This window comes from Herpailurus yagouaroundi, unplaced genomic scaffold (assembly GCF_014898765.1).
Source record: "Herpailurus yagouaroundi ecotype Mexico unplaced genomic scaffold, PumYag 322, whole genome shotgun sequence".
In the NCBI taxonomy this organism is placed as follows: domain Eukaryota; kingdom Metazoa; phylum Chordata; class Mammalia; order Carnivora; family Felidae; genus Herpailurus; species Herpailurus yagouaroundi.
The window spans coordinates 247045-260431 of NW_024412539.1; the positions used below are offsets into that span (position 1 = coordinate 247045).

The 13387-nt window shown below is 38.3% G+C and overlaps 1 protein-coding gene across 2 annotated transcripts in view; it reads left to right on the forward strand.

Annotated features, from left to right (window-relative positions):
• The window catches only part of RNF115 (ring finger protein 115), an 84718-nt gene that overhangs the window by 41830 nt on the left and 29501 nt on the right, over positions 1 to 13387 (forward strand). For both annotated transcript variants that reach the window (XM_040462464.1, XM_040462465.1), the window contains one exon: positions 7037 to 7248. In XM_040462464.1, coding sequence (XP_040318398.1) covers positions 7037 to 7248 — 212 coding nt within the window. The remainder of the gene's footprint in view (positions 1 to 7036; positions 7249 to 13387) is intronic.

The following is a 13387-nucleotide window of genomic DNA, read 5'->3' on the forward strand; positions in this document are numbered from 1 at the left end:
CTATATAAAGAACTTCTTAAAATGAAATAATCTTCACCAAAAAAGATATACATAGGGCAAATAAACATGTAGAAAAATGCTCAACATCAAAAAAAGAAATGCTCAACGTCATTAACCATTAGGGAAATGCAAGTTAAAACAACAGTGAAATATACCACTGCACAACTCTCCGGATGGCTAAAATTTGAAAGGCTTACCATATAACTCGGTGAGGCCGTGGAACAACTGAAATTGAATATAAAAATGGCACAATCACTTTAGAAAACACACTAGCTGGTTTTTTTTTTTCAAAGATGTATCTGCATATATAAATACGTATACAAATATTCATAGTGACTTTATTTCTAATAGCTAAAAATTAGAAACAATCTAAATGTCCATCAACAGGTAAAAGGTTAGACACATTATGGTAACCATATTATGGAATACTTCTGAGCATAAACCATTGATACATACATGTAAAAATGTGGATGAATGTCAAAATAATTGAGTAAAAGAAGCCAGAGTATACACAATATCCCCTTTAAATAAAATTCCAGAAAATATAAAATTCTAGAAAATACAAACCACAGAAAGATCAGTGGTTGCTTAGGGTTAGGGAGGGGTAGGAGGAGGGATTACCTAGGGGCATTAGAATACAGTTGGAGGTGATGGTTGTATTCCTTATCTTGATTTAATATTTTCATAAAGTTGTACACTTTTTCAAAATTGTACTCTAAATTGATTTATCTCTGTGGGACTAGTATTTTTTAAGATCTAATTCACATACCACATAATTCACCCATTTAAAGTGTACAATTCAATGGTTTTAGTATGTTCATAGTATACAACCATCCCCACTAATTCTAGAACTTTTTCATCACCCCAAGAAGTAACCCTATACCCATTAGTAGTCACTCCTTATTTTCCCCAGCTCCCTCAGTCCTAGGTAAGACCACCAATTTATTTTCTCTGTGGCTTTGCGTATTTGGGACATTTTATATAAATCATACATTATGTGACTTTTGTGACTGATGTTTTTCACTTATAATGTTTTCAAGGTTCATCCATGTTGTAGCATGTATCAGTACTTTATTCTTTTTTTAAATTTTTTTTATGGCTGCATAATATTTCAATTGTATGGCAAAACAGTATTTCGTTTATTCATTCATCAGTTGGTGGGCATTTGGTTGTTTATACTATTTAGTTGTTATGAATAATGAATATTTGTGTACAGATTTTTGTGTGACCATATGTTTTTCAGTTTTCTTAGGTATATGACTAGGTGTGAAATTGCTGGGTCATATGGTAACTCTTTAACTTTTGAGGAACAGACCATAGTATTTTAAGAGGTGCTCATCTGACTATGGTTAGCGTATAGCAGATTGCACTAAATGGAAAGTACTGCCCATTCTGGGTTGGTTTTTGTTTTTGTTTTTGTTTTTGTTTTGAGAGAGAGAGAGCACGCAGGTGGGGGAGAGAGACAGAGAGAGAGAGAGGGACAGAGGAGCTGAAGCAGGCTGTGCACTGACAGCAGCAAACCCCACTTGGGGCCCGAACTCCTGAACTGTGAGATCATGACCTGAACCAGAATTGGAGTTCAACGGACTGAGCCACCTAGGTGCCCCACATCCTGTTTTTTTGTATTGAAATACATAAATATTTCAGTCCATGTATTTTCAGAAGCATTGTCTTTTTACCTCCATTCAGAATAACATTTCAGTTAAAACATTTTTTTAAAAATATTTGTTTATTTTTGAGAGTGAGAGAGACAGAGTATGAGTGGGGGAGGGGGCAGAGAGAGGGAGGGAGACACAGAATCTGAAGCAAGCTCCAGGCTCTGAGCTGTCAGCACAGAGCCTGACGCAGGGCTTGAACCCATGATCATGACCTGAGCTGAAGATGGACACTCACCTGCCTGAGCCACCCAGGCGCCCCAACATTTCACTTTTTCAAGCAAAACTTGTCAAACAAACGGTCTCTGTGATTCTTTTAAATGTTTCACCCAAACTTTGTAATAGTGTTCTCTGTTTTTACTTGTGTAAGCCATGTTCTGAATACCCAGTTTTGTATATGAGCTATTTTTTTTCCTCTTACGCTTGTCTAAGTCTGCTCAGAGGCAAATGACCTGAAACTGTTCTTATCTTGGTGTTGATTTGGTATACATTTGTGTAATGCATTTTTTATCCAGTGTTCTGTGGTCAGGGTACACTATTATTTTGGGACAGGTACATTGATATTATTTGTTTGCACTAATATGTGGTTTCCAAACAAGTAACAAAATGCCTTATGCTGATGTTGAAGCTGCTTCTGAACTTGGGTTCCTTCAGAATTTTTACATGTGTTAGATGTGGTAACAATTTGTATATAATTATCAATGCATATTATTGATATTATGGTCTTGGTGCTTGATTTTTCTTCTATTCAAATTTTCACATATTTAGTTTTATTATTTGAGAGAGGGAGAACGTGTGTGCTTGAGCAGGGGAGGGGGCGGGGGGAGAGAGAGAGAGAGAGAGAGAGAGAGAGAGAGAGAGAGAGAGAATATCTCAGGTAGGCTCCATGCTCAGTGTAGAGCTCAACATGAGGCTCTGGGGTCATGCCCTGAGCTGAAATCAAGAGTCGGACGTTCAGCCAGTGGAGCCACCCGGATGCCCCCCTACTTAGTTTTTACATTAATTATAATGATCATTTGGAGAGTTTTCTGTGAGCAAACTTTATGGAATTTTATTCGTATAGTACAGGAACTGTACATTTCCTATAGTTTATGTGAGTTGGATGTTGGAGAACATGGAGGAGGTCATACTTTTTCACTTATTAAAGGCAAGTGTAATTTTGGATATTTAAATGTTGCATTTACCTTGGAATTTGGAGTCAAGAAAAACTTTGTGTTGTAAACCACTTTTCAGACTAGAAGCAAGTGATCTTTACCAGAGGGGGCTGTCCCTAGAAAACAAAAGGAAATAAATCTGATATGATAAGAAGTACAAATGGCATTTAAAATGAAAAGGTGCTTTATCTCATTAGTATTTAGAGAAATCTTATTTATGTTTTTCTTATCAGATTGGACATTAGAAATTTTAAAACGTTGTTAAAAAATAGTATTGGCAAGAGTATGGAGAATGTAAGCTCTTATACTCTGGTAGGAGTGTAGATTGGTATAGCCCTTTGGAGGGTAGTTTGGTACTATCTAACAAAATTTAAAATACTCAGTGATTTTATTTCTGTGCTTCCCATAAGAAAGAAAGAATGCTTCCTACTATATGTTATGGGGCTAAGATAACCTGATAGCAAAACCAGACAAGGATAGGACACAAAAGGAAAATCAGAAGCCAATTCACTTGAATGTAGATGGAGAAAACCCCAGAATAGAGTCCAGCAATGTACTGTGTTCATCCTAAGAATTCAAGGTTGGGTTAATATTAAAGGCTAGAAGCAGTGATAACATTTTAAAGTATTGAACGGAAAACCTGCCAACCAAGAATTCAAAATCTGGCAAAAGTGTCCTTCAAGAATGAAGGAGAGAGAGAGACGCCTGGGTAACTCAGTCAGTTGAGCATCAGCTTTGGCTCAAATCACGATCTCACTGTTCGGTTCGTGAGTTTGAGCCCCGCATTCGGTGAGCTTGCGCACCGGGCTCTGCACTGTCTCTCCCTCTCTCTCTGCCCCTCATGGGATTCTTTCTCTCGCCCTCTCTTTCTGCCCCTCAATCACTTGCACGTGCGTTCTCTCAGTCAAAAATAAATAAGTTAAAAAAAAAAATGAAGGAGAAATTAAGACATTCCCAGATAAACAACGTTTCAGGGAGTTCGTTGCTAATAGATAGACCTTCTACATAAGATATGCTGAAGGGAGTCTTTCAGGCTCACTACAGACCTATTGAATTTACTTTCTGGAGTAGGGCCAAAGAATATACATTTTAAACAAACCCTCCTATTTATTCTTACACACCAGAAACAAAAACAGAAACAAAAATCTTACAGTGAGATGCCATTTTCTATCTAGTCGGTTGGTAAAAACTAAAAAGAAAAAAAACCTATGATATCTAGTGCTTGTCAGGATCTGGTGCAGTGGAAACTCTTGGTGGATGTGTGAATTGGCACAACTACTTTGGAAGACAATTTGGCATTGCCTTGTAAAGACATATAGACCATATAAAGTTGTATAGACCACCAACGGAGAGACTTTTCTGCCTCTGTAGCCGAAGACACATACATGAATGTTCACACTGGCTGTTATAGCAAAAACCTGGAAACAGTAAGATGTTTATTGAGAAGAGAAAAGATTTTAAAAAGTATGGTATAAAGTGTGTGTGAAAATGAATGCACCAACATGTGCAGCCAAGAAAGCAAGTGCTTTCATAAAGCACTTTCATAATCCATAAGGCCCATGTTATTAGGGGTATATGCATTTCTAGTGAAACTATGAAGAAGAGGGGATGATAAAAAATTACGGGTAGTGGTTAACTCTGGAGGTTGGGGCAGGGAGGGACACACAGGGTTTCGGTGGCTTTAGTGACCTGAACTAAGAGATGGTTACATGGGTATATATTTTATTTTCTTATACCTCATTTATTATGTTATTTTAAATGTATCAAATACTAGAGATCATAGTAAAAATGGTAAAGACTAGATAAAATACAAAACATCCAGGCTATGCTACTGTTGAAAAGAATGATATGACTGTGTGTGTTCTAAGTCAGTGCAAGCCTTTTTTCCCCTCCATGGCTTTTATCCCTTATGTAACGTTTGCAGTTTGTCTTCCTTTGGGGGGAGGGGTAGTGTCTTTTCCCACTTACAAATGAAATCCATTAGGGCAGAGGTTCTTTTTTTTCTTTTAAAAATTTTATTCATTTCTGCATCTTAACAGTTCCCAGAAAGTGATTGGGACAGAGTACATGCTAAACAAACATTTGTTGAATGAGAGAGAGAGAGAGAGACAGGGGGAGGGGGAGGGAGTGTGTGTGCATGTGTGTGAACACTTATATTTAAAGATTGGAATTCTATACACCAAAGTAACCTCTGGGTAGGAGAGTAGAATTAGGGGTAGGAATTGGTCATGGCTGAATGGAGACTGGATTGCACTTCATATTTTATATCCTGCGTTTGCATTTTTGTAACATTGATTGTGTATTTTTTAATTAAAAAGGAAGGAAACATCTTTGAAAATCAAGAAGCAAAATGTAAACTTGAAAAAATAGCAAAAAATAACATTATTGACAAACCTAATCAAGAGTTGTTTAATTTCAAGAATTGAGTATGTTGAGACTAGAGTGGGGTCTGGAATGAGCTCAGCCTTTTTTTTTTTTTTTTTTTAATTTTTTTTTTTTTTACATGTTTTTATTTATTTTTGAGACCGACAGAGACAGAGCATGAGCAGGGGAGGGGCAGAGAGAGAGGGAGACACAAAATCCGAAGCAGGCTCCAGGCTCTGAGCTGTCAGCTCAGAGCCCAACGCAGGGCTCGAACTCACGAACTGCAAGCTTAGGACCTGAGCCGAAGTCAGATGCTTAACCGACTGAGCCACCCAGGCGCCCCGAGAATCATCTCAGCTTTAACACGCAGCTGTGCTGCTGACCCTTTCTCTGTTTGTAGAGGAGGCCGTTGTTAGTATGAGTTTCTGGAGGAAATGTTTAGTCTGGAGATGAGCTGTGAGGATTTTAAGACCTAAGGTCATGTGCCGAGCAGTTTTGTGTCCCTGTTATTATATATACATTAAATAATAAGTTTGTTTGATTTAAAACTTTGCAACAAAACAAAAAGACAGGATGTGACCAGGATTATGTACTTGGTTGGATGGAGTGAAATAAGTAGTGTTGTTCTATGGAACTCTTAAAGTATCTGGTGTACAGGTAAATAACATTTAAATTATTTTAGTGGTGGTTTGTTTTTTCCATTCACTCTTTGTTGAATAATCCCTTTGCCAAACCCAACAAACACACATCCCCACCCCCAGTCCTCTCCCTATACCCCCAACAACACCCTTTTAATGATAAAGTAAAAGTATATACAACAGAACAGTCTTTTTTTTTTTTTTAATTTTTTTTAACGTTTATTTATTTTTGAGACAGAGGGAGACAGAGCATGAATGGGGGGGGGGGTCAGAGAGACAGGATCCAGGCTCTGAGCGGTCAGCACAGAGCCCGACGCAGGGCTCGAACTCACGGAGTGTGAGATCGTGACCTGAGCTAAAGTCGGCCGCTTAACCGACTGAGCCACCCAGGCACCCCTAGAACAGTCTTAACAGATATTTCTGCACTGTCTTGTTACAGCTTTGACAATACCCCTTTCTGATGTAGCTTCTAGATCCAAGGGAAGTATTTTATAGACCTCTGTCTCCACTCTGTGGTGATGGTGCTTTTTTACAAGTGTATGTAAATACAGCCATTTTATTTAAATCTTAGATTATTATATAGTAGAAATATGGATGTCATTTGTGATAAAACAGAAGAATATAACATTGATCTAAATGGTTGCTTATGCTCAGGACAGAAGTCCATGATCATTTCTGGCTCACATTTTTACTTCAGAAGGGGAACTGGTCAGAGGCCTGTGGATATGAGCTCAGTGTTAAGGAAGGGGTCCAGCTTTTGGTTTGTTTCTATATGAAGGAAATGAAGTTTCTTAGTATGTAAACCCCAGCCTCCATGCTTGCATTTGAAAGGTATCTCTTTTCTCCTCCATAGACTTGAGGAAACGTATACTTCTTTAATTTTTTAAAGTTTATTTCTATATTTTGAGAGAGAGCATGCATGCGAGTCGGGGAGGGGCAGAGAGAAGGAGAGAGAGAGAGAATCCCAAGCAGACTCTACACTATCTGCACAGATATGGGCTTGATCCATGAACTATGAGCTCATGACCTAGGCCTAGATCAAGAGTCCGATGCTTAACTGACTGAGCCACCAAGGCGCCCCAACATATACTTCTTTAGTTTGGAGCTGCTTAATTTCAAAGTGTTAAAAATTATTCCTCTCTTTTTTCAGTATTTGTTCTTACCATTTTCTCTTTCCTCTGATCTTGAAACGAGTAATGTGTTCTTTATTTCTGTTTTTTACTAGCTCTGGGAACATTTGGACCACACGATGTTTTTCCCAGACTTTAGACCATTTCTAAGTAGCAGTCCACTGGACCAAGATAATAGAGCCAATGAGAGGGGTCACCAAACTCATACTGACTTCTGGGGACCAAGTCGGCCTCCACGGCTGCCAATGACTCGAAGATATAGATCGCGGGGAAGTACTCGTCCTGATAGATCCCCAGCTATTGAAGGGTGAGTGAGTGTTTTTAAGTTCTCTTTAATGGTAGTTTCAGTGAAGGACGTATTGGCTTAATCTAATCCTTATAGGTTCTCATACTTCTTATCTTTATGGATAAGATAGAGATCTATGGAAAGAATGAAGATGAAGATAAATTGAATGTCTGTACTCAACTACTACCAGTTAACGAGTGATGATAAACTAAAGGATGATGAAACTAATGCTATAGGTCTCTGGTTAATTTTATTATTAGTGTCTCAGATTAATATATAGGTGATACATTTGTTTATCAAAATTTCAGATGATATGGAGAGGGATATCCAATATATTGGGTGACATTAGGATTCAAAAAGACCTCAGCAAGTTGGAGCAGTGGACTTAATATGAAATTTACTAGGAATAAATGCAGAGTCTTGTCTAATTGTATTAGACACTGGAGTTACAGTGGTGAGCAAAACAGATGCTGGCGCTTGATCTCATGTAGGAATAATAGATTTTGTAAATGTTTGCCATATGCATAGGACTGTGCTTAATGCTTTCTCTGCTTATTTTATTTAATCCATATGGACTAGTAAGTGCTATTGCTGTTCTCCATTTATATAAGAATAAACTGAGACTCAGATAAATAAAATAACCTGGATCAGTGGTAGAGCCAGGATTTACTTGAACCCAGGGATATATAAATCTAGTGCTGCATGGCAGCCACTAGCCACATGTGGTTATATCAATTTAAATTAATTAAAAGTTAATAAAACTCAAAATTCTTCACACAGCCATATTTCAAGGGCTCAGTAGCTACAGATAGCTAGTAGTTACCATATTTTACAGCACTCATAGAACATTTCCATTATCTCAGTCCTATTGGACAATGCTGTTCTAGAGCCTGTACTCCCTCACACATAAACACAACCTCTAGGTTTTATTATTAATAGTTTACTATACTTATCACCTACCTATCCATCTGTTTGTCCATTAGTTCATATTATATCTTATAAATTTCAAAGTTAGTTGTAGACATTTCTTCTTAGGACAGTCATAGAATATAGGAAATCTAATTTAATGGCATTGTCTAGGACAAAAACCAAAAAATCTTAGACCATTATGAGAATTTATGGTAAATCTGTGCCAGTTAGAGGTAAATCTGTGCCAGTTAAACTGCATATAGATTACTTTAGCTGTTCTACCTAGTGTGGATTGCATTGTTGAACCTAGCTAGTTCTTCTCAAATTTTACTTCCTATGTACTTTTTTTTTCTCCTACCCACTAAACTGCCAATTTTGGATCCGTGTTGTGGTCTGCTTTTCCTTGCTCCTCCCCTGGGGGATGGCTGAGCACTGCTGGAGGAAAATCATTAAGTGTGCCCGTCGATGCCCCTGCAACTGGCAAAGTATATTTAATCTTCGTCAGACTGTCAGTGCTTTTGATTAGTCTTTTAATTTGCATTCCCCTCAGGAAATATTTTGATCTTTCACCAAATTTCATTCCAGATTTCCCATCTGGTAGGCTGATTCTCAGCAGCTGACTTATATTCTTCATTTTGAAAATTGAGGCCTTAGACATGAACTCCCAAAAACCCTGTGTCCAGTTTCTGTACCTAATATTTATTTCTCCTTCCAGTCTCCTGAGATGAGGTATCCTTTGTTTTCAAAGTAACTCCACCAGCCCATGTTTCTGATTCATTCTTTACCAGCTTCTTCTGAGATTTAGTTTCATCCATTTTCTTCTCCTTGCTCCCCTTTTCCCCTTTGCTACTCCCCACCCCCCCACACTTCCACAGCATGGTTTTCAACACTGGCTGTACATTAGTGTCACTGAGGATATTTTAAGAAACACTGATGCCTGGTCCCGTTCCCCAAGGATTCTGATTTAGGTATTCTGAGTGAGATCCAGGCATTGGTAATTTTTAAAACCTTCTGAGGTTATTCTGATTTTAGCCAGAGTTGAGAACCATCGCTTTAATTACTGCCCAATCTTACTTCCTTTCTTTTTCAATAAAATTTCCTAAGAGGACTCTGCATTTATTTTGTGTACTTTCTCATCTCTCATTATTACTGTGGTACTATAATTTGGCCCTCCTATCACTAAAATCGCTGGTGACCTTCTAGTTGCAGACCCAGTGGATACTCGGAAATCTTTATTGTTTGGCTCTAACTTACTGAATTCAACATTTTCCTCCCTCTTGAAATTCTCTACTTCTCTGATTTCCATGACAGTAAGTTTTCTCGATCTACCTCTTCTCAGACTTTTCCTTCTTGTGGATATTTCCTAAATATTTGTTTTCCCAAGGTGTTTTCTTTATTCTGATTTTCTTTAGTCTGTAGCAGGGTTCTTAGATTTGGAATTTACTGACATTTTGGACTAGATAATTCTTCGTCGTATGGGGGCTCTCCTGACTTCTGCCTACTACATGTAGTAACCACCCCCCCATCCCTCCATTTATTTATGACCACCAGAAATGTCTTCAGAAATTGCCAAATGTCCCTTGAGGGAGCAAAATTTTTGTCTCTCAATTCTTAGGTTCTCTCATAATTCTAATAATTACATACTAAAGATTCTCGGAGCTGTATTTCTATTTTGACCTTTCCCCCAATGTAAGACTTGAATATATAACCTCTTGTTAGACATTCCCATCTGGATAGTCTATAGATGCTCCAACCTCACCAAGATGGAAGCGAAATTCTTTTCTTCCAAACCTGACCCTTTTTCTCTATCTGATTTTGATTGGAAGTACCATTCTCTACCCAATTTAGAAACTGAGACATTAACCTGGACTCTTTCCTTTGTCTCACTCAAGTCTCCAGTCATTAATTCTTCCTGATCTTTATTTCCTATTTCTCAACTCCTGTTTTGCACAGCCATTTCCCCTGTAGTTCACATCCACATCTTTTCTTACTTGCCTGCACTCTTGTACTAGCCTCCTGCCTCTTCCTTCTCCTTCAGAGCTCTCCCGCATTACCCTTGCAGGATCATATACCTAAACTTTCAAGTCTGTATCACTTTCTTGTATAACATCCATTCTCATAGGGTTCATAACTTCACATACAAGGTCCTCTGTGTATTTGGACTCTCCCAACCTCTGCAGCCTTGTTCCCTGTCACTTCCTGCTTTTCTTTTATTCTGCCAATATAAAGCTTATTCTCTGCATACACCATGCTGTTTCTAGCTTCTTTATCTTTGCTTAATCTGTTTCCTCTGGCAGAAATACCTTTACTGCTTTCTTTCTTTTTTTCTCTTTAATTTTTTTTAATGTTTATTTATTTTTGAGAGAGAGAGTGCAAGCAGGGGAGGGCAGAGAGAGAGGGAGACACAGAATCCAAAGCAGGCTGCAGGCTCTGAGCTGTCAGCACAGAACCCAGTACTGGAGGGGTCAGATGCTTAACTGACTGAGCCACCCAGGTGCCCCCTTTTACTGCTTTCTTAACCCAATTAATCTTCTGGTGAATTTAAGAAACCTCATCTGACCTCAGGACTATATCAAATACCCTTCTTTGTGCTCTCCTAAGGCACCTCACGTACTCCCCTAATATAGTTCTAACTGTGCCAGTTGAAGTTCTATTAATACTAGCTAGCATGCAGGAAGCATACCATGTCAGGCTTGACATTCATAAGCCCATTTAATGTTCCCCAAAACAAGGTGAAGTAGGTACTGTCGAGGAAAATTGAGATTGTACCTTATTAGAGTATATGTTAGTTATCTGTTGTTGCATAACAAATTATCCTAAAACTTGGTGACTTGAAGGGTAATAATCACATATTATCACTCACAGTTCTTTGAGTCAGGAATTCAAACAGAGCAGGAGATAGTTTGTGCTGTGTGATATCTAGGACCACAGCTAGAAGACTTAAAACCTGAGGGCTGAAATCCTTTGCACACCTATTTGTGTACGTGTCTGGTGGTAGTGCTAGCTGGTGGCTGGGCATCTAGTTCATGCTGTCGGCTGGAAAATCCACACATGACCTTCCTTGTTTTTTGGTTTTTAAGTTATTTATCTTGAGAGCGAGAGCACAAGCAGAGGAAAGGCAGAGAAAGAAAGAGGGAGAGAGAGAATCCCAAGCAGGCTCTGTGCTGTCAGCATGGAGCCCAAGGCGGGGCTTGAACTCATAAACTGAGATAATGACCTGAGCCAAAACCAAGAGTCAGATGCTCAACTGACTGAGCCACCCGGGTGTCCTTGACCTTCCTTAGTTTTCAGTCAAGTTTAGTTTTTTTTGTTTTTTTTTCCCCCCCAAGATGTCCATTCGTTTTTATTTGTCTGAGTGTTTCTTCATTCAGATTAAATATCTGGACAAGAATATCAAATAAATGATGTATCTTTCTCAGTGTTTCATAACAGAGGGGGCACATGATGTTAACTTGTCCCATCATGGGTAATGTTAAGTATGACCATTTGGTTAAGGCAGTGTCTGCCAAATTTTTCTTATAAAGAAAAATTATACCCCTTTTCCTCTGTAATTAATAATCTGGAGTGATACTTGAATATTAAATATCTAGTTCCTAATAGTTTCTTACTTAATGATATTAAAATCTATTGATGATTCTTGCCTGAATTATTACCATAATGGCTATAAAATAATGATTTTTCTATTTCTGTGACTCATCCTACAGATATCAGTCTACTGTAAAAGATTTGTTCTTTTCCTTGCCCTATCACCAGTGTACTTGTTTATTTTAGAGTGGACTCATGGATTTTATTTTTATTTAATTATTATTCATTTTGATGCTCAAATAATTCCAGTTTCTCCAGAGGAATTGGATCTAAGCATGGTAGGCAGCCAGCCACATCCTTTATTTAAAAAAAATTTTTTTTTTAAATTCTGTATTTATTTTTTGAGAGAGAAACAGAGAGTGTGTGTGGGGGAGAAAGAGAGAGAGGGAGACACAGAATCTGAAGCAGATCCAGGCTCTGAGCTGTCAGCGCAGAGCCCGACACAGGGCTCGAACTCACTAACTACGAGATCATTACCTGAACCCAGGTGTCCCAACACATCCTTTTAAGTTAATAAGAGAGTTGGGGTGTCAGGGTAATGTGATCCGCTTGTGTTTCTCTCATTATTAGCTGATAATATCTGGCCGACTGGATGAACACAGTTTCTGCTGGGGTTCCTGTAATGGGAATAAAATTCTTTCAAGAAGATTCTTTTAGTTGTTAAATAGGAATGGGGAGACTTATTCTAATTTGTCCTTTCTACTGTGTGAATGCTTAAAAACACAGTATGAATGCCCTTGGGCAGCCTTATATTTTGTCTGCAATCTGAGAGAAAAGGAGAAGCTAACTAGCATTTACTAAATGCCTAGAATTTTCAGGCACTAGGCTATATACACTCTTCTCACAGAGTGCTGGAGCTGGGCCATGTACAGTTAAAATAGGCAGGGGTCAGATTTTAATATCTTTTGCTCAAAAATTCCTTGCCAGATTAATAAAATATCAATGTGAACATATTAGGCTTGATTCAGTCCTCCTTGGTTGCTTTGTTTCTTTATTCCATTGGAAATTGTGGTCTACTCTATTATCACATTGTCCCTTTAACTAATAGAGGAAAGAGAAAGAAGTAAGCTTCCTTTTCTTATACGTCCTTTACAGCTAATCATATTACCTTAGTAACGTATAACCTGACTTAATGATGGCTTAAATAAGAATTTTTTTTAAACACATAACAAGATATCTGTAGCTGGGTGGCAGTAGGATAGTTCAGTATCTTAACCATGTTAGTGTTGGATCTCTGTGATCCTCTTGATCTTTCTGTCATGCTTAACTGCCTTAAAGCCTCAGGAAAGAAGAAAGGGAAAGGGGATAGTATCAGCTTATTTGTTCCTTTTTTTTAAAGGAAAGGAAAATCTTTTCTACTCTCCCACTCCCTCCTCTATATCCCCTGCCAAGAAAATTCCACTCACCGGGCACTTTGTCACATGCTTCCCATCCCCAGCTGTAAAGAAAACTGGGAGAGTGTGGATTTAGCTTTTGAATCCTTTGTAGTAGGAGGTGGTAAGGGAGAAGGGTGTTCAGAATGGATTTGGGGTCAGACAGCCAGTGTCTGCTAATTAGCTATTTTCTTTTCTTTCTTTTTCTTTCTCTTTTCTTTCTCTTTTCTCTCCCTTTTCTTCCTTCCTTCCTTCCTTCCTTCCTTCCTTCCTTCCTTCCTTCCTTCCTTCCT